General features: G+C 45.0%; 1 protein-coding gene across 1 annotated transcript; it reads left to right on the top strand.

Moving 5' to 3' along the window:
- The first annotated feature begins 2,152 nt into the window (after positions 1-2,152).
- ywhaqa (tyrosine 3-monooxygenase/tryptophan 5-monooxygenase activation protein, theta polypeptide a) lies at positions 2,153-22,848 on the top strand. Its single transcript, XM_024000535.2, has 6 exons — positions 2,153-2,269; positions 3,109-3,584; positions 19,039-19,162; positions 21,690-21,853; positions 22,115-22,210; positions 22,577-22,848. The coding sequence occupies exons 2-6, from the start codon at positions 3,291-3,293 to the stop codon at positions 22,634-22,636; spliced, it is 738 nt and encodes a 245-aa protein (XP_023856303.1). The 5' UTR covers positions 2,153-2,269; positions 3,109-3,290; the 3' UTR covers positions 22,637-22,848.

The following is a 22,848-nucleotide window of genomic DNA, read 5'->3' as shown; positions in this document are numbered from 1 at the left end:
AAGACGTCACTGACATTATGATTTGACCCAATTGTTTTTGAGTTCCCAGTTTTCTTGAAAGCACTATTAGTTGAGAAACCTGCCTATTTTCCTCAAAAGTACGTAATCTCACGATTCCAAAGGAATATAATATTACAGAGAACAAGTTAATTATCTTACATCTATGAAAATGTTTTAAGGTTGTACTTGTTGTTGACGAAATTCATGCGAATGTTGGGTTTTTGAGTTTGCGCCCAATTCACTCCTTGGAGGAGAGCTCTCCTTGTCCCAGAATCACCCAGAATGCACCTCGTGGCCCATTGACGATCAAATCAAATCCAATGTATTTATATAGCCCTTCTTACATCAGCTGATATCTCAAAGTGCTGTACAGAAACCCAGCCTAAAACCCCAAACAGCAAGCAATGCAGGTGTAGAAGCACGGTGGCTAGGAAAAACTCCCTAGAAAGGCCAAAACCTAGGAAGAAACCTAGGGAGGAACCAGGCTATGAGGGGTGGCCAGTCCTCTTCTGGCTGTGCCGGGTGGAGATTATAACAGAACATGGCCAAGATGTTCAAATGTTCATAAATGACCAGCATGGTCAAATAATAATAATCACAGTAGTTGTCGAGGGTGCAGCAAGTCAGCACCTCAGGAGTAAATGTCAGTTGGCTTTTCATACCGCACCTTCAACTCTCTAGAGAGTTGAAAACAGCAGGTCTGGGGCAGGTAGCACGTCCGGTGAACAGGTCAGGGTTCCATAGCCGCAGGCAGAACAGTTGAAACTGGAGCAACAGCACGGCCAGGTGGACTGGGGACAGCAAGGAGTCATCATGCCAGGTAGTCCTGAGGCATGGTCCTAGGGCTCAGGTCCCCCGAGAGAGAGAAAGAAAGAGAGAATTAGAGTGAGCATACTTAAATTCACACAGGACACCGGATAAGACAGGAGAAGTACTCCAGATATAACAAACTGACCCTAGCCCCCCGACACATAAACTAATGCAGCATAAATACTGGAGGCTGAGACAGGAGGGGTCAGGAGACACTGTGGCCCCATCCGATGATACCCCCGGACAGGGCCAAACAGGAAGGATATAACCCCACCCACTTTGCCAAAGTACAGCCCCCACACCACTAGAGGCAGATAATCCCAGTGGAGAGAGGGGATCCGGCCAGGCAGAGACAGCAAGGGCTCCAGAGCCTTTCCGTTCACCTTCACACTCCTGGGCCAGACTACACTCAATCATATGACCCACTGAAGAGATGAGTCTTCAGTAAAGACTTAAAAGTTGAGACCGAGTCTGTGTCTCTCACATGGGTAGGCAGACCATTCATGGCAGACCACGATGCATGGGCAACGTACACAATGGCCGTTAATACTATTCCAAAGGAGTTTCCCATCTCCTCAAAAGTATCTCTGGAGGAATGCACTGAGGTATATAGAGAGAAATAGTAATAGCATGTTTTTGTAGGCACCAACTCCACCACAGTTAGTTGGACAAAGCCTATGAGGAAAATGAATGCAGTTTTTAAACTACAAAAATAACACAGGCTTAGGAGATCTTATACGTCTTGTTCTATGAGATAATCTTCATCCGCTAACGTAATTTTTGTTAATTTTGAAGAATGTATATAATCATAAAAAAACACATAAATCACATAAAGGCTTCATAATTCATAAAGGTCACGTTAACTGATTATTATCTCATAGAAGAAAACGTATATGATCTCCTAAACCTGTGTTAACCGTAGACCTTATTTTCGGCGTTTATTCCAAAACCCTATTCTTTCCCTATAAATGATGGCTGAACGAACCAGAGGTAACTTATTTCCGGGTTTTAGGTGTACAAACTGGCGATCTCTATTGGTGTGACGGGAGGGCGTTGGATTTCCATGGTAATGATGACGTCTCCTCTCTTGCTTTAATTGGTTGAGTTCGTTTTGCATGGCCCGGTGCCCCGGATAAGTGGAGAGTTTCCTAAAGATCCAATGGAATTGTAGAAAACATACCAACTCCGCTTACCTGGCCATGCAAAACAAATTTGCCCATTGGAGGAAACCCCGTTGCCTCAAAATCCCTTCTTCTTTCCCCGCGCTATCGTCCTATTAGTTCTTGTTTTGAACTGTGACGGGTATTTCCGATTCAAAGACGGGTTCTCATAGGGCTATTGTTTAGTTGGACACGCCCTTTGGCCGTGTTTGGTTGAAGGCGTAGATTTTTTTCGCCTGCCCGAAGCTCATAGTGTATCTACTTGGAGTGGCTGATCGGAACAACCTAGCGAACTAAAGGTTGGGAAATATTGCTTCTTCTTTATATCTTGGAAATTAATGTGTAGCTTGGTTACTATATTTAAGATCAAGTTCGATTGTTCCAATCTTGTAAGGAAATGTAAGCTGTCTATCTATGGCTAGTTAGTTTACGGTGTGTGGTTGCCACTGCTTCAGAAAAATGATTCGGTATCGTGCTATTTACTGCAGCCAGACAGCCATCTAGCTAACGTTCGTTTGTTAGGCAATCAAATTTGGATATTGGGCAAACCACCACACTTGCTTGTAAACGAGATGCCATAAGTTGTAACATTAGGATATAGTAAACTCTTGAACAAGTCAAGTGAATTACAACATATCCGTCCAACAATTTTACTAGTACACTATAACTGTCTAACGTCATTAGCTAGTTAGAAGAGTAGTTATGTTACTTTAGCCAGCTAACGTTAGTTAGCAGACTACATCTGCCTGGCTAGCCTCCGCTGCAGATGGTTGGTAACGTTAACTAATAAATTGGCATCATACGTTTTAAAAAGTATTAACGTTACTCTAGTATTGGGGAAGCGGGAATGTTACACAATATTGTCTGGCTAGTGTCATTTAACCGAACTGAGTCGCTCACGACCATGACTGAGTTGACAGTGGTTTGACTTGACGCTGAGAGTGAAAGCTGTGTGCAGTAGTCGGAGTAATTTATGTGTCAAGCCAGGACTGTTTCCCAGCTAGCTAATGTTATATTAACAAGTCAACTATTTAATGTATTTGTTTTTGTAAAAGATGAACTAACCAACCAACTTCATCACTACAAGTTGTGTGCAAGCATTGGCCATCCTAAACAATCATCTAATTGTCCTCCCCAGGTGTCCCTGTCTGGATAACATACCTGTACCTCCATTCACCTATCCAACGATTATAAATATCTATCGTTCTACACGATCTATCTACACGATCTATCCCCACATCTTTGTCCCATTCATTCCGCTCTCTTGGGACTCTATTTGCATCTGCGAGCGACAGTTTGAACATCAAATAACACAGAAATATGGATAAAACGGAGCTGATTCAGAAAGCCAAGCTGGCGGAGCAGGCTGAGCGTTACGACGACATGGCTTCGTCCATGAAGGAGGTAACTGAGAAGGGGGCAGAGCTGTCGTGTGAGGAGAGAAATCTTCTATCGGTTGCCTACAAGAACGTTGTCGGGGCCCGGAGGTCCGCATGGCGGGTCATCTCCGCCATCGAGCAGAAGACAGAGGGCAGCGACAAGAAGCTTCAGATGGTGAAGGAATACCGGAATAAGGTGGAGACCGAGTTGCGAGACATCTGCAACGATGTATTGGTGAGTTAATGTTTTTCTGTCAGCCAGAATGAGTGGGCATGCATGGCTTTGCGAGAACCAGATTTGATTTACCCTGTTCACGTTCTCTGCTGGAAATTGAGGACAGGCTGTATGTGACGACCGCAATAAACCATTTGTGGGGGTCAATAAATGGGGTCAATCGTGGTATAAAAAAGCTTCTTGATAGAATCACCAACAAATTCTCACTGTTTCTGTGAGGCCGAGGACAGAGAAAGAAGCTGTCATCCATTTTTTCCCCCTTTGGAGATGAGATGAGATGATTTGGTTGACTGACTGTATCCTCCCTCTTTATGACAATCTCTTTTCTAGTAGTGCAAAATAGAGCAGTTCTATAAATTCCTTATTTGCTTTATTGCTTTAGTGGAAACCAAGACTGTTCTCCGGCTGGGTCTGCCGGTTTTGACTAGCAGAAGTTACTTTTCGTAGCAGGTTAGGCAAATGAATGTGGCAGGTTAAAATGCAAAAATGGTCTCAGACACGACTCAAACATATACAGTATCTAGCTAAAACCTGCCCTGAGAACAGTGTTGGTTTCCACTAATGCAATGCTGGCCCTCATTCATGGACTTTAACATTGCAGTGCTTCTATTGGTGTGATGTTTGTCTGAAACTATGCAGAACGGCTGCACCAATTGATTATCTGAGCCACAGTGGTGCAGTGGAATGACCTCCCCTTTCCACTGCTGCTCACAATCAATACAGTGCATTTGGAAAGTATTCAGACCCCTTGACCCTTTCCACATTGTTACTTTACAGCCTTATTCTAAAATGGATTCAATTGTTTTTTCCCCCCTTATAAATCTACACACAATACCCCATAATGACAAAGTAAAAACAGCTTTTTAGTTATTTTTTTTTTTACAATTATTCAGACCCTTTACTCTGTACTTTGTTGAAGCACCTTTGGCAGCGATTACAGCCTTGAGTCTTCTTGGGTATGACGCTACAAGGTTGGCACCTGTATTTGGGGCGTTTCTCCCATTCGTCTCTGCAGATCCCCTCGAGCTCTGTAAGGTTGGATGTGGAGCGTCACTGCACAGCTATTTTCAGGTCTCTGCAGAGATGTTCGATTGGTTTCAAGTTCGGGCTCTCGCTGGGCCACTCAAGGACATTCAGGGACTTGTCCTGAAGCCACTCCTGCGTTGTCTTTGCTGTGTGCTTAGGTTCGTTGTCCTGTTGGGGCGAAGGTTCTACTTCCAGTCTGAGGTCCTGAGCGCTCTGGAGCAGGTTTTCATCAAGGATATCTCTACTTTGCTCCGTTCATCTTTCCCTCGATCCTGACTAGTCTCCCAGTCCCTGCTGCGGTGCATGGTTTCCTCCAGATGTGACCAATCTTGGTTTCATCAGACCAGAGAAAATAGTTTCTCATGGTCTGAGAGTCCATTGGGTGCTTTTAGGCAAACTCCAAGCGGGCTGTCATGTGCCTGCTGAGGAGTGGCTTCAGTCTGGCCACTCTACCATAAAGGCCTGATTGGTGGAATGCTGCAGAGATAGCTGTCAGTTTGACCGGGCAGCCAGCTCTAGGAAGAGTCTTAGTGGTTCCAAACTTCTCCCATTTAAGAATGATGGAGGCCACTGTGTTCTTTGGGAGCTTTTTGTGTAACCTTCCCCAGATGTTGTGCCTCGACACAATCCTGTCTTCTAAAAACCCGTTTTCACTTTGTCATTTTCAGGTATTGTGTGTAGATTGAAGATTCCATTTTGGAATAAGGCTAACGTAACGCAATGTGGAAAAAGTGAAGGGATGTGAATACTTTCCCGAATGCACTGTATGGTTTGCAGGGCGGGTAAAGGCAGGCAGGACCTCTTTCCTTCCTCTTTTTACATTTCACTGAATAGTTTTATACGGGTTGTCAACAGAACAGTCATACATTCTGAGTCAAAGGGCATGGCAAATGTCCACATAATAATGGGGTCTACTTGGACTGATGTTTAGTTTCCTTGGCTGCTTGAGTTTGATATGCCAGATCAAATGAGGCTAAACAGCTGTATGTGAACTGGGCCTCCAGTGGGGATGTTGGAGCATCTAGACACGATGACACGTTACAATAATACTAAGCAGTTGTGGAGGGATAATATTAGCAAGTGACAGCACTGCCATAATCCTGTCGCTATGTTTTTAAAAATGTGTGCCCCCTGCCGACCTACCCTTTTGTTCATTCAAAGGCCCTTTTTTTTATTTTTGGTTTTGTACAGGAAGGCTTTTACATGTTCTATACATTTCCTGTTCAACTGAGCTAATTTTAAGCACACACCTTGATCTCCATGTTGTATTGAATGACTCGGTGACACTATTTCGGGGATCAACTGTAGCATGAGCTGTCATTGGGCTGATCATGTGCCCCGACCCAATGAGATGGTGGTGGATCCTGTGGCCTTCGGTGTCCCTCAGTTCTTTGTTATACAGAATGGCTGTGGCTGCATCTCGAATGGCACACTATTCAAGCCCATATAGGGGCTTTGGTAAAAAGTAGTCAACAGGGTGCTATTTGAGACAGAGTCTTAGTGTTGGCTGGGAGTTGCCTGGCCTGTTTACATTGATGTCTTATCTACCGTCACTATGGGAGAGTTTATTCTTACTCCTGCCTGCAGGGTTTAAGTGGGTGTGGCCATGGTGACAGACAGTACCTGTAATCTCTCTTAGATTACGTGCCGGTGCCACAGCCCCCTAATTGTTCATCCACTTTAAAAGACACGGTTTAACACCACGGTGTGCCGATACTATGGGCTAATTTACTTCTAATTCTGCCTGTTCCTGGAGTGGCCAGTTTATCCACTGCAGCAGGATCTACTCTTTATGATTTGACTCGTGTAATCATAGCTGCCCCCCCCCCCCCCCCATCCGACGGGTAGATATGGAAGAAAAGAGCAGGAGCCCTGCTTTATCTGACCAGGACCCAGTCACCTAAAGCGTAAAACAAGACTGAGATTCGCATTAGTAGTGCAGACCTTCCCATTGGCTCACTGTATTCAGCTTCTGTGTGTGTGTATTAGAGATGAAACAGTATGAACATTTCATATCACGATTATAGTGGCCAAAATTATCACTGTTATCAGTATTATTGCGGTATTGTTAAAATGTACTGGAAATGTTCAAAAAGTACTGAGAGACACACTGAAATAATTTAACCAAGTTTTAAACATTAAAATAATAACATTAACATTTAAAGATGCACCGTGTGGCCATGAGAGGTAAGTTTCCCTAGTGCAGGTTTTAATGAACACAACCTTAAGTAAGCAAATCAAATAATCAAATCAAAACAAACAACAAATACATTTGTAGTGAGGCACGGCAACCTTCATCAGCCTCAGAAAGCCAGGCCTCTCAACAATTTGAAATGGCATCATCGCCTTTGCAATGTAATATGAAAGGTCTGCAGTGAGGTCTCGAGCATGTTTTGATGTGGTGCATAAGCAGCCTGCCTTTTAAATACTTGCTGGAGTGTCTGTGTCACAACTGTAGATGAGGGACCAGTAGCATCACTGGGTTTGCCTACTGCACGCCCACTCTGTAAACAAGGGAATGGCAAATGTAGTACTATTATTATTATTGGTGTTACATTATGTTTATTATTACACACACAGTCTATCTCTGTGTAGCATTTGCGTATTTGCAATGACCCATGCACAATTTACATAAATACAAATGAGTCTTAAGAAGACAGTATGGGCCCCTCCCGGGTGGCGCAGTGGTCTAGGGCACTGCATCGCAGCGCTAGCTGCGCCACCAGAGACTCTGGGTTCGCGCCCAGGCTCTGTCGCAGCCGGCCGCGACCGGGAGGTCCGTGGGGCGACGCACAATTGGCCTAGCGTCGTCCGGGTTAGGGAGGGTTTGGCCGGTAGGGATATCCTTGTCTCATCGCGCACCAGCGACTCCTGTGGCGGGCCGGGCGCAGTGCGCGCTAACCAAGGGAGCCAGGTGCACGGTGTTTCCTCCGACACATTGGTGCGGCTGGCTTCCGGGTTGGAGGCGCGCTGTGTTAAGAAGCAGTGCGGCTTGGTTGGATTGTGTTTCGGAGGACGCATGGCTTTCGACCTTCGTCTCTCCCGAGCCCGTACGGGAGTTGTAGCGATGAGACAAGATAGTAATTACTAGCATTTGGATACCACGAAAAGGGGGTAAAAAAAGAAAGAAAAAAAAGACAGTGATAGTAATTGCAATGAGCCCAACAATTGGCATAGGATTGTATAGGAGTCTATCGTGTTCCTCCTGTTGGAACACTTTTACAACCAAGTCGACATCTGCCTGGTTTTAAATGTACAAAATATGTTGGTTGGGTGACTAAACTACATCACGTGTTATTGTGTTCAATGGGCGAATCGAGTCTGCAGACACACGACGCATACAGCGGCAGAACATCGTGTAGTGTTTTTACAGGCGTAGGTAACACTGAAAGCTTCAGTTAACATTATTGACAAGCTATTAGGAAGTTAGACAAACCGTTACTAAAAGTTAACTTACCTTGCATTCGCTATAAAGTAGCGGGTGGTGATCACGAAGATGACTTAAGAGATTTGAAGTGTTGCCCCCTTTCGCAGCAATTTTTTTGGGGGGGCATGTTCTGCAGACAGGGTGACCATCTTCGATTTTAAGTTTCCCTAAGCACTCTTGTAAAACCCAAAATACGACCACACTTCAGATTTGGTCCTCTTAGAAGGCAGAAAAATCTCCCGAGCGCTGTCACTGCCTTCCGCCATGTTTCACACGAAACAAAACCCACGTAGCATGCTGCGCCTACGTCAGACTGTTGCTAACTAACCATGTGTATGTGGCAAATAAAATTGATTTGATTTGAACTTTGGTTGATGCTGGACAGTATTTACCGTGAGTTTTTCAAACCGTGGTAATCGGTTTTAATGATAATTGAAAAGGCGGAATTTTACTGTGGTTTATCGTGAAACCGGTAACCGTTTCATCCATATATAGTACTGGTTAACTAGTAAACCAGCTCAATAACCCTCTGTATATATGCGTCACCCTCATGCTTTAAATAGGGCAGAGATGTTTGTGCGAAGCTTAGCTGTATTTTTCAGTTTATCCCTCCGAACAGTGTGGTGTGCTTCCCTAATGGCACCCTATTCTCTATATAGGGCACTTCTTTTGACCAGGGCTGATAGTGCACTACCTCTGTACAGAGCCCCATGTAGAGAATAGGGTACCATTTGGTACGCAGATCCAGGGCCCCATAGGAAAGGGGGCAGATTGGTTCTAAAAGCTTGGCTAGTCTACTATGGAACAACCTAATGCACAACCTCAACACTCCCAGAGGAAGAGTTCTATAATGTGGAAATGGACTACCTCACCACTTAAGCCACATGTATTGCAGTCTGTCTGGCGCTCTGTCTCTGTAGTGACAGTTGGGGGTGGGCATTAACACTCGTTGGTTTCCTGTCAAAAAGGGAACTTGTGCGGTGTCTTCGTTCAACAGGCTGTGTCTGAGACCTTTGACATATAGCAAGGGAGACACACTAGCCCTGAGCATACAGTACCAGTCAACAGTTTAGACACTCCTACTCATTCCAGGGTTTTTTCTTTATTTTTACTATTTTCTACATTTGAGAATAATAGTGAGGACATCAAAACTATGAAATAACACATATGGAATCATGTAGTAACCAAAAAGTGTTAAACATATCAAAATATATTTGAGATTCTTTAATGTAGACACTCTTGGCATTCTCTCAACCAGCTTCATGAGGTATTCACCTGGAATGCATTTCAATTAACAGGTGTGCCTTGTTAATTTGTGGAATTCCTTTCCTTTTTAATGAGTTGGACCGCAGAGTGCAGGAAAAGCAGCCAACAAGCGCTCAGCATATGTGGGAACTCCTTCAAGACTGTTGGAAAAGCATTCCTCGTGAAGCTGGTTGAGAGAATGCCAAGAGTGTGCAAAGCTGTCAAGGCAAAGGGTGGCTACTTTGAAGAATCTCAAATCTCAAATATATTTTGATTTGTTTAACATGTTTTTGGTTACTAAATGATTCCATATGTCTTATTTCATTGTTTTGATGTCTTCACTATTATTCTACAATGTAGAAAATAGTAAAAATAAAGAAAAACCCTTGATTGAGTAGGTGTGTTTGATTGGTACTGTATGTTGGTCTATACAGTTGTCCTCCATACTCAATTGTGCAGTACACACTTAATTCTAGGTGTTTAGTGATGGAGGAAAGCTCAGTATTGTATTACATTTCTTGTGGATCAGGTTTAGATCTAGCACCCTGGTGGATTAAAGCAGATTACCAGTAATCCAGACGGGTCCATCATCTATTCCAGTGTTTCCTAACTCCAGTCCCTCAGTTCTCTAAACAGCACACATTTTTGTTGTAGCCCTGGACAAGCACAGCTGATTCAACTTGTCACTTACTTATTAAACCCTCAGAGTTGAATTAGGTGAGTTTGTCTGGGGCTACAATAAAAATGTGTGCTGTTAAACGAGTTGGGAAACGCTGCTCTGGTCTTTACACCCTTTTGATCTGAGCTGTGATGGGGGTGTCAGGCTGGTCATCGAAGCAAGTCTAGCTCTCATCCACACAGGCCCTTAACTTAACCGACATACACTGAGTGTACAAAACATTAGAATACCTGCTCTTTCTATGACGTAGACTGACCAGGTGAATCCAGGAGAAAGCTATGATCTCTTATCAGTGTAGATGAAGGCGACGAGACGGGTTAAAGAAATCTTCATGTTCATGTCTTCATGTTTGGTATACTCTATATGGCGTGCAGAGCCATGGTCAAGTGGGCAATACTCTCGGCACAAGCCACATGTACACGCCTCCCCACTGGAGACCAGGGTTCAATCCCAGTCTCCACCCTTTCATCTTATGTCACCCTTCTATAGCTATACCTGTCAAATAAAGAACCAAAGATATTCTGTTTATATAAGAACACCGCATCATCCTGCCGTGTCACTTCCTGTCCTGTGTGTATAGGAAGGTGTAACCCTGACAGACACGGATGTTCATTGAGGATGTAGCCTAGTGCTTTGGTGTGGCAGGCTCAACGCTGAGCTAGTTCGCACACTGGCTGAGCAGCATCTGTGTGCTCTAATTCTGCACTGGCCATCTGTTAGTGCCCTGCTCTACACAGGACCCCTCTGGGCTAGTGCCTTCATGGCTCCAGCCTCCTATTACATAATAAGTATGTATGTTATTACATATTCTAGGTAGTGGGTACACGCAGGGACAGTGATGTTTGTGTCTGGTCAAGTTATCACACTTTGGGTACAGTAGGGGATTTTGTATTGCCTGTCTGTGCTGTGCTGTCACGTCAACTCATTGTTATTCCGTGTTTGGTAAAGATGTCAACCGAATTTGACCAAAACAATGACATTGCCACCCATGCGCCCCCCCCCCCCCCCCCTGTGGGAGAGATTGAGAATCTCCTCGCCGCCGCCCATCAAATTAGCCTACATTTAGCAATTGTTTGTCTATTTCACACTATGTCGGGGTACAAATCTGAGTATAATGCTTGTATAGATGTTTTTTTATTTTTTTATTAATTTTAAATTAAACTTTTTTTTAACTAGGCAAGTCAGTTAAGAACAAATTCTTATTTTACAATGTCGGCCTACCCCGGCCATACCCTCCCCTAACCCGGACGACGCTGAGCTAATTGTGCGCCTCCCTACGGGACTTCTGATCACGGCCGGTTGTGATCCCGCTGCGCCGCTCAGGAACCCTCAAAATGATGTCAACCCCAATACATGTTCATGTCATCGTCACCAATCGACTGCATTAGCCTACACTTAAAAACGGCTTCAGCTACCACCACTGATGTCTATATGCTAGCTTCGCTACCAGCGTATACGAACGGAAGTTAGCATTTATGTTTTTTTTCTTCTTCTAAACCTGAAAAGGACAACTTCTAAATATTATACGGTGAAAACAGCCAAATATATCCAAATTTGATTTTATTAACCACCTTGTGGGCCTGTTAGAGGTCATGACGGATTTGACGAATATCCATTTTGGTAGATTTGTTGGCCAATGACGACGCCCTTCTATCCCCCACGTTCTGCGTTCCCAATGATCTCTTTACCCACATGCATGGCGTTGGCAAGAGCACAGACAGATCTGGGACCAGGCTGGATTTGTGTAACCTACGGTAAGCTGCTCATGAACCCATACAAACCCGTAAGGATACTGACTTGACCAATGTTTGACTGTGTAATATGCTGCTTCTTGTGCTGTGTTATGCTCAATGGGTTAAATAACGGGTTAAGTCCAAATAAAATGGGGCTGGTAGCTTTTTGTTTTTTTTCTGTGCTAGTAATACTGTTCATTTGCTCTCGTCACCATGAATAACGGGGATATGCCACCTGCTGTGGTCAGATGACCGTTTTTAAATGTAGCTAGACTATGGAAAGAATCAAGCGCGGTGGTCACAGTATGGCACTACAGCGTCAACATTGTCATCCACGTTCACCTTATTTCACAGGCTCCTGCTGCTTGGTTGTCCAGGTGCGTAGGGAGGTCAGTGACTAGCACTTGTGGTATAGCGTGAAAGTCAACGTTGGCTGAGTGTTGACGACATGACCGTGCCCAGCGCTCTGTTTGAATGGGTGTGTCCCAAATGGCACCCTATTCCTGTGATAGTGCACCACTCATAGGGCACTGGTCAAAAGTTGTGTGCTATAATAGAGAATAGGGTGCCATTTGGGACGCGTGCTGAATGTCTGAGCACATGTTTGTCTGGAGGCGGTAGGGAGGTGTACAAATTCCTCCCCTCTTTATCTGTGAAGGTTGCTGGTGATGATAGGAAGAGAAAATATTTATTCTGTCCTGACTCCCACCCTCCCTCCAGGGATAAGATCAAACTCGAAGAAATAGGCTACGTCACAAATGGCCCCCTATTCCCTAAGGTGTGCTCTATTTTTGAGTCCTATGGGCCCCGGTCAAAAGTAGTGCACTATATAGGAAATGGGGTGTCATTTGGGACACCACCATAGAGAGGATGGCAGCAGAGAAATTGGAGAATAGAATTGGTGTATAATTCAATAAGTCTTGAACAAGTGGCGCAGCGGTCTAAGGCACTGCATCTCAGTGCTAGAGGCGTCACTACAGACACAGCCTGGAATCAAACCAGGGTATCACAACCGACCGTGATTGGGAGTCCATAGGGTTTGGCCGTTGTAGGCCGTCATTGTAAATAAGAATTTGATCTTAACTGACTTGCCTAGTTAAATAAAATTAAAACCCAGCATGCTCACTTGAGGAGTCGAAGTGAGCTCTCCACTATAACTGTCAGGCCCGATTTATGAGGTTTTTATTTTGCCTTGTAAAATGTTCAGTTAGAGGTGCTGAATCACGCCATGAGCCTTTGAGGAGAAGGACTTCTGCTTCACTGACCTGCTACTAACACACACACACTTGCTGCGCGTGCGCACACACACACACACACGTTCAGCGCTGTGGCTGCTGAGGATGGAGGAGTGTTTCTCTAAGGATGTTTGTGGTGACGATTTCACTCGGAGGAAATGGCGGCCGGTTCAGCCCATTTCCTGGGTTTTCTGCGTGGCTTAAGTGTGTGCATGTGTGAGCAAGTGACTTCACAGAACAAGCAGCAGTTTAAGCTGTACAGTTAAACGGATACTTCAGGATTTTGGAAATGAGGCCCTCTATCTACTTCCCAGAGTCAGATGAACTCATGAATACCATTTGTATGTCTCTGTGTGCCATTTGAAGGACGTGGCTAACTAGCGCTAGCAATTGCGCTACCGCTAGTTAGCAGCTTCCTTCCAACTGCAAGGTATCCACGAGTTCATCTGACTCTGTCAAAGGGCCTCATTCCCAAAATCCCAAAGTATCTCCCCTCTTGTCTGTGCATATCTACAGCAGTAGTATGATGTCATGGGACACTCACTGTGAACAGTTGGTAGGGTAGTTGTAGTGAGGGTGGGTGGCAGGTAGCCTAGTGGTTAAAGCATTGGGCCAGTAACTGAAAGGTCGCTGGTTCAAATATATACGAGCTGACGAGGTGAAAAATCTGTCTGGTCTATGTGACAATAAAACACTTTACCTGCACGTCAGTACTGCGGGGCAGGTGCAGTTGCCTGTACGTCAGTACTGCGGGGCAGGTGCAGTTGCCTGCACTCCAGTACTGCTGGGCAGGTGCAGTTGCCTGTACGTCAGTACTGCGGGCAGGTGCAGTTGCCTGCACGTCAGTACTGCGGGCAGCAGGTGCAGTTGCCTGTACGTCAGTAACTGCGGGGCAGGTTGCAGTTGCCTGACGTGCAGTACTGCGGGGCAGGTGCAGTTGCCTGTACGTCAGTACAGGCAACTGACGTACAGGCAACTGCACCTGCGGGGCAGGTGCAGTTGCCTGTACGTCAGTACTGCGGGGCAGGTGCAGTTGCCTGCACGTCAGTACTGCGGGCAGGTGCAGTTGCCTGCACGTCAGTACTGCGGGGCAGGTGCAGTTGCCTGCACGTCAGTACTGCTGGGCAGTGCAGTTGCCTGTACGTCAGTACTGCGGGGCAGGTGCAGTTGCCTGCACGTCAGTACTGCGGGGCAGGTGCAGTTGCCTGCACGTCAGTACTGCGGGGCAGGTGCAGTTGCCTGCACGTCATACTGCGGGGCAGGTGCAGTTGCCTGCACGTCAGTACTGCGGGGCAGGTGCAGTTGCCTGCACGTCAGTACTGCGGGGCAGGTGCAGTTGCCTGCACGTCAGTACTGCGGGGCAGGTGCAGTTGCCTGCACGTCAGTACTGCGGGCGGTGCAGTTGCCTGCACGTCAGTACTGCGGGGCAGGTGCAGTTGCCTGCACGTCAGTACTGCGGGGCAGGTGCAGTTGCCTGCACGTCAGTACTGCGGGGCAGGTGCAGTTCGCTGCACGTCAGTACTGCGGGGCAGGTGCAGTTGCCTGCACGTCAGTACTGCGGGGCAGGTGCAGTTGCCTGCACGTCAGGTACTGCGGGGCAGGTGCAGTTGCCTGTACGTCAGTACTGCGGGGCAACTACAATCTAAGACATACACTTAGACATACACTTAGGTTGGAGTCGTTAAAACTAATTTTTTCAACCACTCCACAAATTTCTTGTTAACAAACTATAGTTTTGGCAAGTCGGTTAGGATATCTTTGTGCATGACACAAGTAATTTTTCCAACAATTGTTTACAGACAGATTATTTCACTTCATTGTATCACAATTCCAGTGGGTCAGAAGTTTACATACACTAAGTTGACTGTGCCTTTCAAACAGCTTGTAAAATTCCAGAAAATGTTGTAATGGCTTTAGAAGCTTCTGATAGGCTAATGACATAATTTGAATCAATTGGAGGTGTACCTGTGGATGTATTTCAAGGCCTACCTTCAAACTCAGTGCCTCTTTGCTTGACATCATGGAAAATCAAAAGAAATAAGAAAAATATATGGTAGTCCTCCACAAGTCTGGTTCATCCTTGGGAGTAATTTCCAAATGCCTGAAGGTACCACATTCATCTGTACAAACAATAGTACGCAAGTATAAACACCATGGGACCACGCAGCCGTCATACCACTCAGGAAGGAGACGGGTTCTGTCTCCTAGAGATGAACGTACTTTGGTGCGAAAAGTGCAAATAAACCCCAGAACAACAGCAAAAGGACTTTGTGAAGATGCTGGAGGAAACGGGTACAAAAGTATCTATATCCACAGTAAAACGAGTCCTATATTGACATAACCTGAAAGGCCACTCAGCAAGGAAGAAGCCACTGCTCCAAAACCGCCACAAAAAAAGCCAGACTAAAGATTTTAACTTTTTGGAGAAATGTCCTCTGGTCTGATGAAACAAAAATAGAACTGTTTGGCCATAATGACCATCTTTATGTTTGGAGGAAAAAGGGGGAAGCTTGCAAGGCGAAGGACACCATTCCAACCGTGAAGCACGAGGAAAATTATGTGGATATATTGAAGCAACTTCTCAAGACATCAGTCAGGAAGTTAAAGCTTGGTCACAAATTGGTTTTCCAAATGGACAATGACCCCAAGCATACTTCCAAAGTTGTGGCAAAATGGCTTAAGGACAACCCAAAGGTATTGGCCATCATAAAGCCCTGACCTCAATCCTATAGAAGTTCCGCCCCATTTGTGGGTGGAACTGAAAAAGCATGTGCGAGCAAGGAGGCCTAGAAACCTGACTGTTACACCAGCTCTGTCAGGGGGAATCGGCCAAAATTCACCCAACTTATTGTGGGAAGCTTGTGGAAGGCTACCCAAAACGTTTGACAAACGTTAAACAATTTAAAGGCAATGCTACCAAATACTAATTGAGTGTATGTAAACTTCTGACCCACTGGGAATGTGATGAAAGAAATAAAAGCTGAAATAAATAATTCTCTACTGTTTTTCTGACATTTCACATTCTTAAAATAAAGTGGTGATCCTAACTGACCTAAACAGGGAATTTTTACTAGGATTAAATGTCAAGAATTATGAAAAACTGAGTTTAAATGTATTTGGCTAAGTTGGATGTAATCTTCCGACTTCAACTGTATATAGTAAAAAGAATACAATTGAAGATAACTGAATAAAATGGAAAGGATATTTTTCCCTAAATTTCTGAGGGAGTGCGCACGTGTGGCTATTCTGTGTTGAGTGGTTAAGTGATCATTTGAAAATGGTTCTCCTTAATTTAGAGTTATTTTGCAACTGTAGTTGTGATACAAACCTTCAAATGTATTAGAAAAAATACAAAAATGGCCTGCATCATGTGACTGATGATTTGAAAAAAAGTTGCATGAAAGGCATGCGCTCTGCTCTTTCTTGCGCAGGCTGCACACACTTTATCAGTCTCTCATTCACAATTTTAAAAAGCACTTGATAATATTCTCACCCATCAGAATATTCTCAATTTAATCTGGTCTTTACATATTGCCTACTAATATACAGTACCAGTCAGAAGTTTGGATACACCTACTCATTCCAGGGCTATTTTTTATTTGTACTATTTTCTACATTGTAGAATACTAGTAAATATGTCAAAACTATGAAATAATACAAATGGAATCATGTAGTAACCAAAAAAGTGTTAAACAAATCGAAATATATTTGATATTCGTCCGTTGGGCTGACAGATGGTGACGCGTGATTCATCACTCCAGACGATGCGTTTCCACTGCTCCAGAGTCCAATGGCGGCGAGCTTTACACCACTCCAGCCAACGCTTGGCATTTCGCATGGTCATCTTAGGCTTGTTTGTGGCTGCTCGGCCATGGAAACCCATTTCATTAAGCTCCTGACAATAAGTTATTGTGCTGACGTTGCTTCCAGAGGCAGTTTGGAACTCCGTAGTGAGTATTGCAACTGAGGAGAGACGATTTGATTTTTAATTTTTTTCCCCCCTCTTTTTTTAATTTTTTTTATGCGGTTCAGCACTCGGCGGTCACGTTCTGTGAGCTTGTGTGGCCTACCACTTCACGGCTGAGCCGTTGTTCATCCTAGACGTTTCCACTTCACAATAATAGCACTTACAGTTGACCGGGGCAGCTCTAGCAGGGCAGAAATTTGACTAACTGACTTGTTGGAAAGGTGGCATCCTATGACTGTGCCACGTTGAAAGTCAGGTCTTCGGTAAGGCCATTCTACCGCCAATGTTTGACAATGGCGATTGCATGGCTGTGTGCTCGATTTTATTACTTTTGTGTGTGTGTGTGTGTGTGTGTGTGTGTATATGTGTGTGTATTTGGTCACTTCAGTTATTATACAAAACATATAGGCCTATGGGCTAGGCTACTTAATGCATGTGACTATTATTGGGAAAAGTTGCAAAACAAATGAATGTGCCATTTCTTGCCTTAGACTGCACACTCTGGTCATCAAGTGATGATATTCTCACTCATCAGACTATTCTCAATATTATCTTGTCTTTACATATACTAAATAATGTGTGAAATTAGTTGTGATTTATCGTGCACCTGTCGGAACAGGGGCAGTGGGGATAAAAGACATCTGTATGCACTTGAATAGCGAATGGAGGACGCTTTTCCCCCGGTTCATTTAATGCCAGCCAGGTAGAGCGCTGTTTTGGAGAAGCCTAGTTTCCATAACTCAACAGTCACGTGGAATTTGACTGCGGTCATGACTCGTGACTGCCGGTGTGGTTGTAGTACGGTCACCGTGACAGCCCTGCCTGTATGTCAGTGCTGTGCTCTGGCAAGTGTAGTTGCCTGTGCGTCAGTGCTGTCACCGGGCGTCTCACCCAGGCTGTCAGATTGTCGTCACACCCACGCCGAGCTGATAATCAGGTATTAGAGAGCCAGCATTAACTGCAGCCTGTAGTTGGTATCACCTTCACTCGAGCCTTTCACTGGGTTATCTCTATGCCTCCTCCGCATCTTTCACTGTGTTTTCTGGGTTCGGCCCGCTACACAGACGAAACACAAATGATGTCATTTGTAATTCCTCCCTGCCTCCCTCCTTGGGGCTGAACATTGGCCTCACCATGCTGTAGTACTGACCTCCGCAGATGCAGGGAGCGGATAACTGCTTACCACACGTGTAGTCTAGAGCCAGTTTGTGCTGTCATGCCAACCACCCGTCACTCATTTGCCATGCCAAACACGATTGACTCGACAATAACACTTGTGGAGTAGACGAGCACAAACGTACCAGGCTACCTAACACACGTGGTCTCTAGGTAGGACTCTGTCTACTGCTGTAAACAGCGTGCCCTTATTAAGAGGAAGTGGACGATTGTTCGGTTTACACAGGAAGCTGGTTGTGGAGTGCTCATTCTTTCGTACCAGTGTTATGTGCATGTAAATGCCAACCACAACCTGTTTGTGGGAGTAACGCACAATCTGAGGCAACGGATAAGTCAACAAAGTGCAGCTACAATAATTGATAGGGGTTTGTCCCAAATTGCACCCTATATAGTGCGCTAATTTTGACCAATTCTGGGAATCGGGTGCTGTTTGAGACTCATTCAATGTTTTATATGCGCGATAACCATATGCAGAGTGTTTTGGTGTGTTTGCGAGAATGTAACTCCAGAAGATCATGTCCAAGGTTTTGTTTAACCCGAGTCATCCTGCACCACTGGCCAAAGGAAGGAGCCCATCACATTTATTTTTTCCCTTTTTGTAAATTATATTTTCTGTTGCTGAAGAAGCTCTCCCCCTCTGGATGCCACAGTATATTCTTTCTCCTCTTCAAAGCAGGTCACATTAATGAAAAATATACTTTTTTGAAGTTACAACTTCTAAGCATTTCTTCCAATTTATTTTCTCCCTCCAATTTTAATTATTGAACTGTGGCCTGTCTTGGAATCCTGTCTGTGTACAAAATGAGTTGGGACGTGTCCCAAATGGCACCCTATATAGTGCACACATTTTTACCAGGGCCCAAGTGTACTATGTAAGGAATGGGGTGCTATTTGAGACGCAGACATGCGTCTCAAATAGTTCTTCACATTAATATTAACTCTCCTCCTGTCGTTTTTTTCCCTCAGGGGCTGCTGAGCAAATATTTGATTGAAAATGCTCCCAATGCGGAGAGCAAAGTGTTCTATTTGAAGATGAAGGGAGACTACTACAGATACCTGGCTGAGGTGGCCTCCGCAGATGACAAGAAGGGTAAGTACTGGTCCTCTGGACTGATCAGTCGTCGTCTATGTACCAAATGGCACCCTATTCCCCATATTGGTTACTACTTTTGAACATGGACCATGTCCTAAATGGCACCCTATTCTCTAAGGGCCCTGGTCAAAAGTAGTGCATTATATAGGGAATAGGCTGTCATTTGGGACTCAGATTCATTCTCTCAGGACGGGGGGGGGGTTGATAGTTACATATCGCAATATTATTTCATATCGCAATATATTTGACTCCAAGTTTCAATTTGTGAAATTGTTTTATTTATTTATTTTTGGCTAGTGTAGGTAGTAGTGTTAGCTAGCGCTAGTTTGCAGTACCTGCACCAAAACTCTGGTATTTTTTTTTATTTAACTAGGCAAGCCAGTTAAGAACAAAGTCTTATTTACAATGAAGGTGTACCCCGGCCAAACCCTAACCCAGGCGACGCTGGGCCAATTGTGCGTCGCCCTATGGGACGCCCAATCATGGCCAGTTGTGATACAGCCTGGAATCGAACCAGGGTCTGACGCCTCTAGCACTGAGATGCAGTGCCTTAGACCGCTGCGCCACTTGGGAGCCCAACAGCCTATAGCTTGTTCTCCATCTTCTTTTTAAATAGTGAGCAACATGTTTTCAGCACTTATTTCCCTGACTGATCAAAACTCGTTTTCTCTTCTCCCTCTGTAGCGGACATGTAGTGAGCAATATGTTTGGAACATCAAATCGTAGTATCAATTCGCAATACATATAGAAACGTGAGAATCGCAATGCATGTCTTATTGACACCTAAGTATCGTGATAATATCTTATTGTGAGGTCCGTGTCAATTCCCAGCCCTAGCTCCCACTGGTCTCCCTGTCCCTCCTTTTATCTGGAGCCAGGAGTTTACAGTGGATAAAAGACTCAATCATAAACTGCATTGTAGTAGAAAGGATTACAGGGGCTTATGAGGTTATAGTCTGGCCATGAAATGATGGTTATGTGTTAGAGCAGACAGTGTACCAGGGAGGACAGCAGCTATGCGTCCCAATTGGAACCCTATTCAGTGCACTAATTTTGACCAAAGCCCTGGACCCTGGTCAACCATGGTGTACTAGAAGGGAAATGAACCGGGTGCCATTTGGAATGCTCATCAGTTATCTTTTTGTTTGTTGATATTGTTTTGTTGTCAGACAGTATGTGTTGATAAGGCATCTGGTTTTGTTTTCCTGTTTCCCCTCAAATCATTATAGAGCTCGAAGGTATTTAACAAGCGTTTACTCAAGCATGCATCACCCTCTGGAAGAAAAAAATATGTAAATACATTCTGTGTGTTTGAGCGCCATCCAGACCTCTAGCTTCAGGGGATTCAAGTTTGTTGATTTATTGCAGGCTGAGTTAGTTTGGGCTCTGAACGTGGAGATGGGTGTATGAATGTTCCCTTCCTGGGGGTCTCGTCCCTCCCTCCTGCCCCAATTGAAGATGGACGGGGTTCAAACGGGGAAGGGAGGATGTGTCTCTGTCTGGCACCAGCTACAAATGAACAGTTGAAATGTAGGCCTAGGTCTAATCAGTTAGTAGCATAACACTCGCTGGCTTATTTTGGCAGCCACTTCAGGCACTCTGCAATTAGGTCCACATGGATCATATCAGGGGATTATTTGGTACTTTGTTATTCTTTTTATACATATATTTTTCGATTTACATTTTTTGGCGATCTCGTCTCATCGCTGCAACTCCCCAACGGGCTCGGGAGGGGCGAAGGTTGAATCATGCGTCCTCCGAAACATGACCTGGCTAACCGCTCTTAACACCCGCCAGCTTAACCCGGAAGCCAGCTGCACCAATGTGTCGGCGGAAACACTTTTCAACTGGCATCCGAGGTCAGCCCGCAGGCACCCGGCCCCCCACAAGGAGTCGCTAGAGCGCGACGAGCCAAGTAAAACCCCACTGGCCAAACCCGACCCTGACCCGGACGACGCGGGGCCAATTGTGCGCCGTCCTATGGGACTCCCAACCCCGGCTGGTTGTGGCACAGCTCGGGATATGAACCCGGGACCATAGTAACGCCTCTAGCACTACTGCATGCAATGCAGTGACTTAGAGCCCCCCGGTACTTTGTTATTCTTAATGCCACGGCACTATTTGTAGCTTTGGTGCTCAACAAAGGATATTTATAAGTCCATTATCTCATATAGGCATAGCTCTCAGAAACACTTTCAGATAGGCTGACAATGGTCAGAACATTGACCAGGCCAGAGCAGGGAAAGGAAAGTGACTCCATCTGGAGCAGTGATGGATGCCTGGAGACACATGACTTCCTGACCAAAGTCACATTTTTACAAAGGTTGTGAAATGAAACCGAGACAATCGTTTTTTTCCCAAATAGCGCCTTTATCCCTATGAAGTGTACTACTTTTGAGCCTATGGGCCTGAAATGTAGTGCGCTATATAAGGAATAAGTTGCCATTTGGGACATAGAGAATGTTTTTTAGAGTCGGAGCTCTATCTTTAATTATTCCTTCTTACCCCCCCTCCTCTCCCGCAGAGACGATATCCAACTCTCAAGACTCGTACCAGGAGGCGTTTGACATCAGCAAGAAGGAGATGCAGCCCACCCACCCCATCCGCCTGGGCCTGGCCCTCAACTTCTCTGTCTTCTTCTACGAGATCCTCAACTCCCCAGAGAAGGCCTGCTCACTGGCCAAACAGGTCGGGATAATGACACAACACAGAAGCCCACACTGGCGGCGTCTCACTCTGCACCCTATTCCCTATACGGTGCTTTCTTTTGACCGGAACCCATATGGCTCTGGTCAAAAGAAGTGCACCATATAGGGAATAGGGTGCCATTATGTGGGTGCGCACTATATAGGGACAGAGCTGTATTATATGCCCTCTCTCTCTCCACCTTTCATCTCCTTGTTCATATGCATATATCAACCGTTTGATTATTTGTGCGTGTGCTCGTAGGCCTTTGATGACGCCATCGCTGAGCTCGACACGCTGAGCGAAGACTCGTACAAAGACAGCACCCTCATCATGCAGCTGCTTAGGGACAACCTCACAGTAAGTACCCTCCTGCCTCCCTCCACGGCGCCACGGGATTGGACACTCCTGCAGCACATCTGCCCACCCTCCACCGAGCGATTCACCCACACAGGCACTGACTGCAACCCCCTCTAGTGTGTGCGCGTCTTAGTTTAGTGTTTTAATCTCAAGCAGGAGGCAGTGCCATTTGTGAATGATTAGCTAGGATAATAGGGGTTTGAAATGATTTGACCTAAGTGGAGCACATGTATAATATACCATTTTAGCTTTACTTTTATCCAAAGTGACTTACAATACAGTGAGTGTGTCCATTTTTAGATAGTGACTTCTGAAATGCTTCTGGTCGGTGCATTGTTAATGTTTTTTTTGTCTTGTGTGTTTCAGCTATGGACGTCTGATAATGCAGCAGATGAGCCAGAGACTGGAGAGGAAGGAGAGAACTGAGATGCTCCCTGTCCTTCCTCGCCAAGAAAAAAGAGAAAGACCCCCCAAAAATATTTTACACTTCATTCCTCATTGTTCCACTTGAAATGATTCTAGTAATGAGCGCCTGTCGTTACCAAGGAGCTGTCAGTGTATGGCAAATTTTAAATCATTTTCGTTTTCACCACGACTTTTCGGTATGAATAAAAACTAAATTAATTTAAAGTAAATAA

Source organism: Salvelinus sp. IW2-2015, linkage group LG14 (genome assembly GCF_002910315.2).
Source record: "Salvelinus sp. IW2-2015 linkage group LG14, ASM291031v2, whole genome shotgun sequence".
In the NCBI taxonomy this organism is placed as follows: domain Eukaryota; kingdom Metazoa; phylum Chordata; class Actinopteri; order Salmoniformes; family Salmonidae; genus Salvelinus; species Salvelinus sp. IW2-2015.
This window is presented reverse-complemented; position numbering and strand designations above follow the sequence as displayed.

Excerpts from the sequence above, each read along its gene's own strand:
- ywhaqa (XM_024000535.2), top strand. The coding sequence starts at position 3,291 with ATGGATAAAACGGAGCTGATTCAGAAAGCCAAGCTGGCGGAGCAGGCT. Across the intron at positions 3,585-19,038 it reads ACATCTGCAACGATGTATTG|GGGCTGCTGAGCAAATATTT; the intron begins GTGAGTTAATGT and ends TTTTTCCCTCAG. Across the intron at positions 19,163-21,689 it reads CTCCGCAGATGACAAGAAGG|AGACGATATCCAACTCTCAA; the intron begins GTAAGTACTGGT and ends CCTCTCCCGCAG.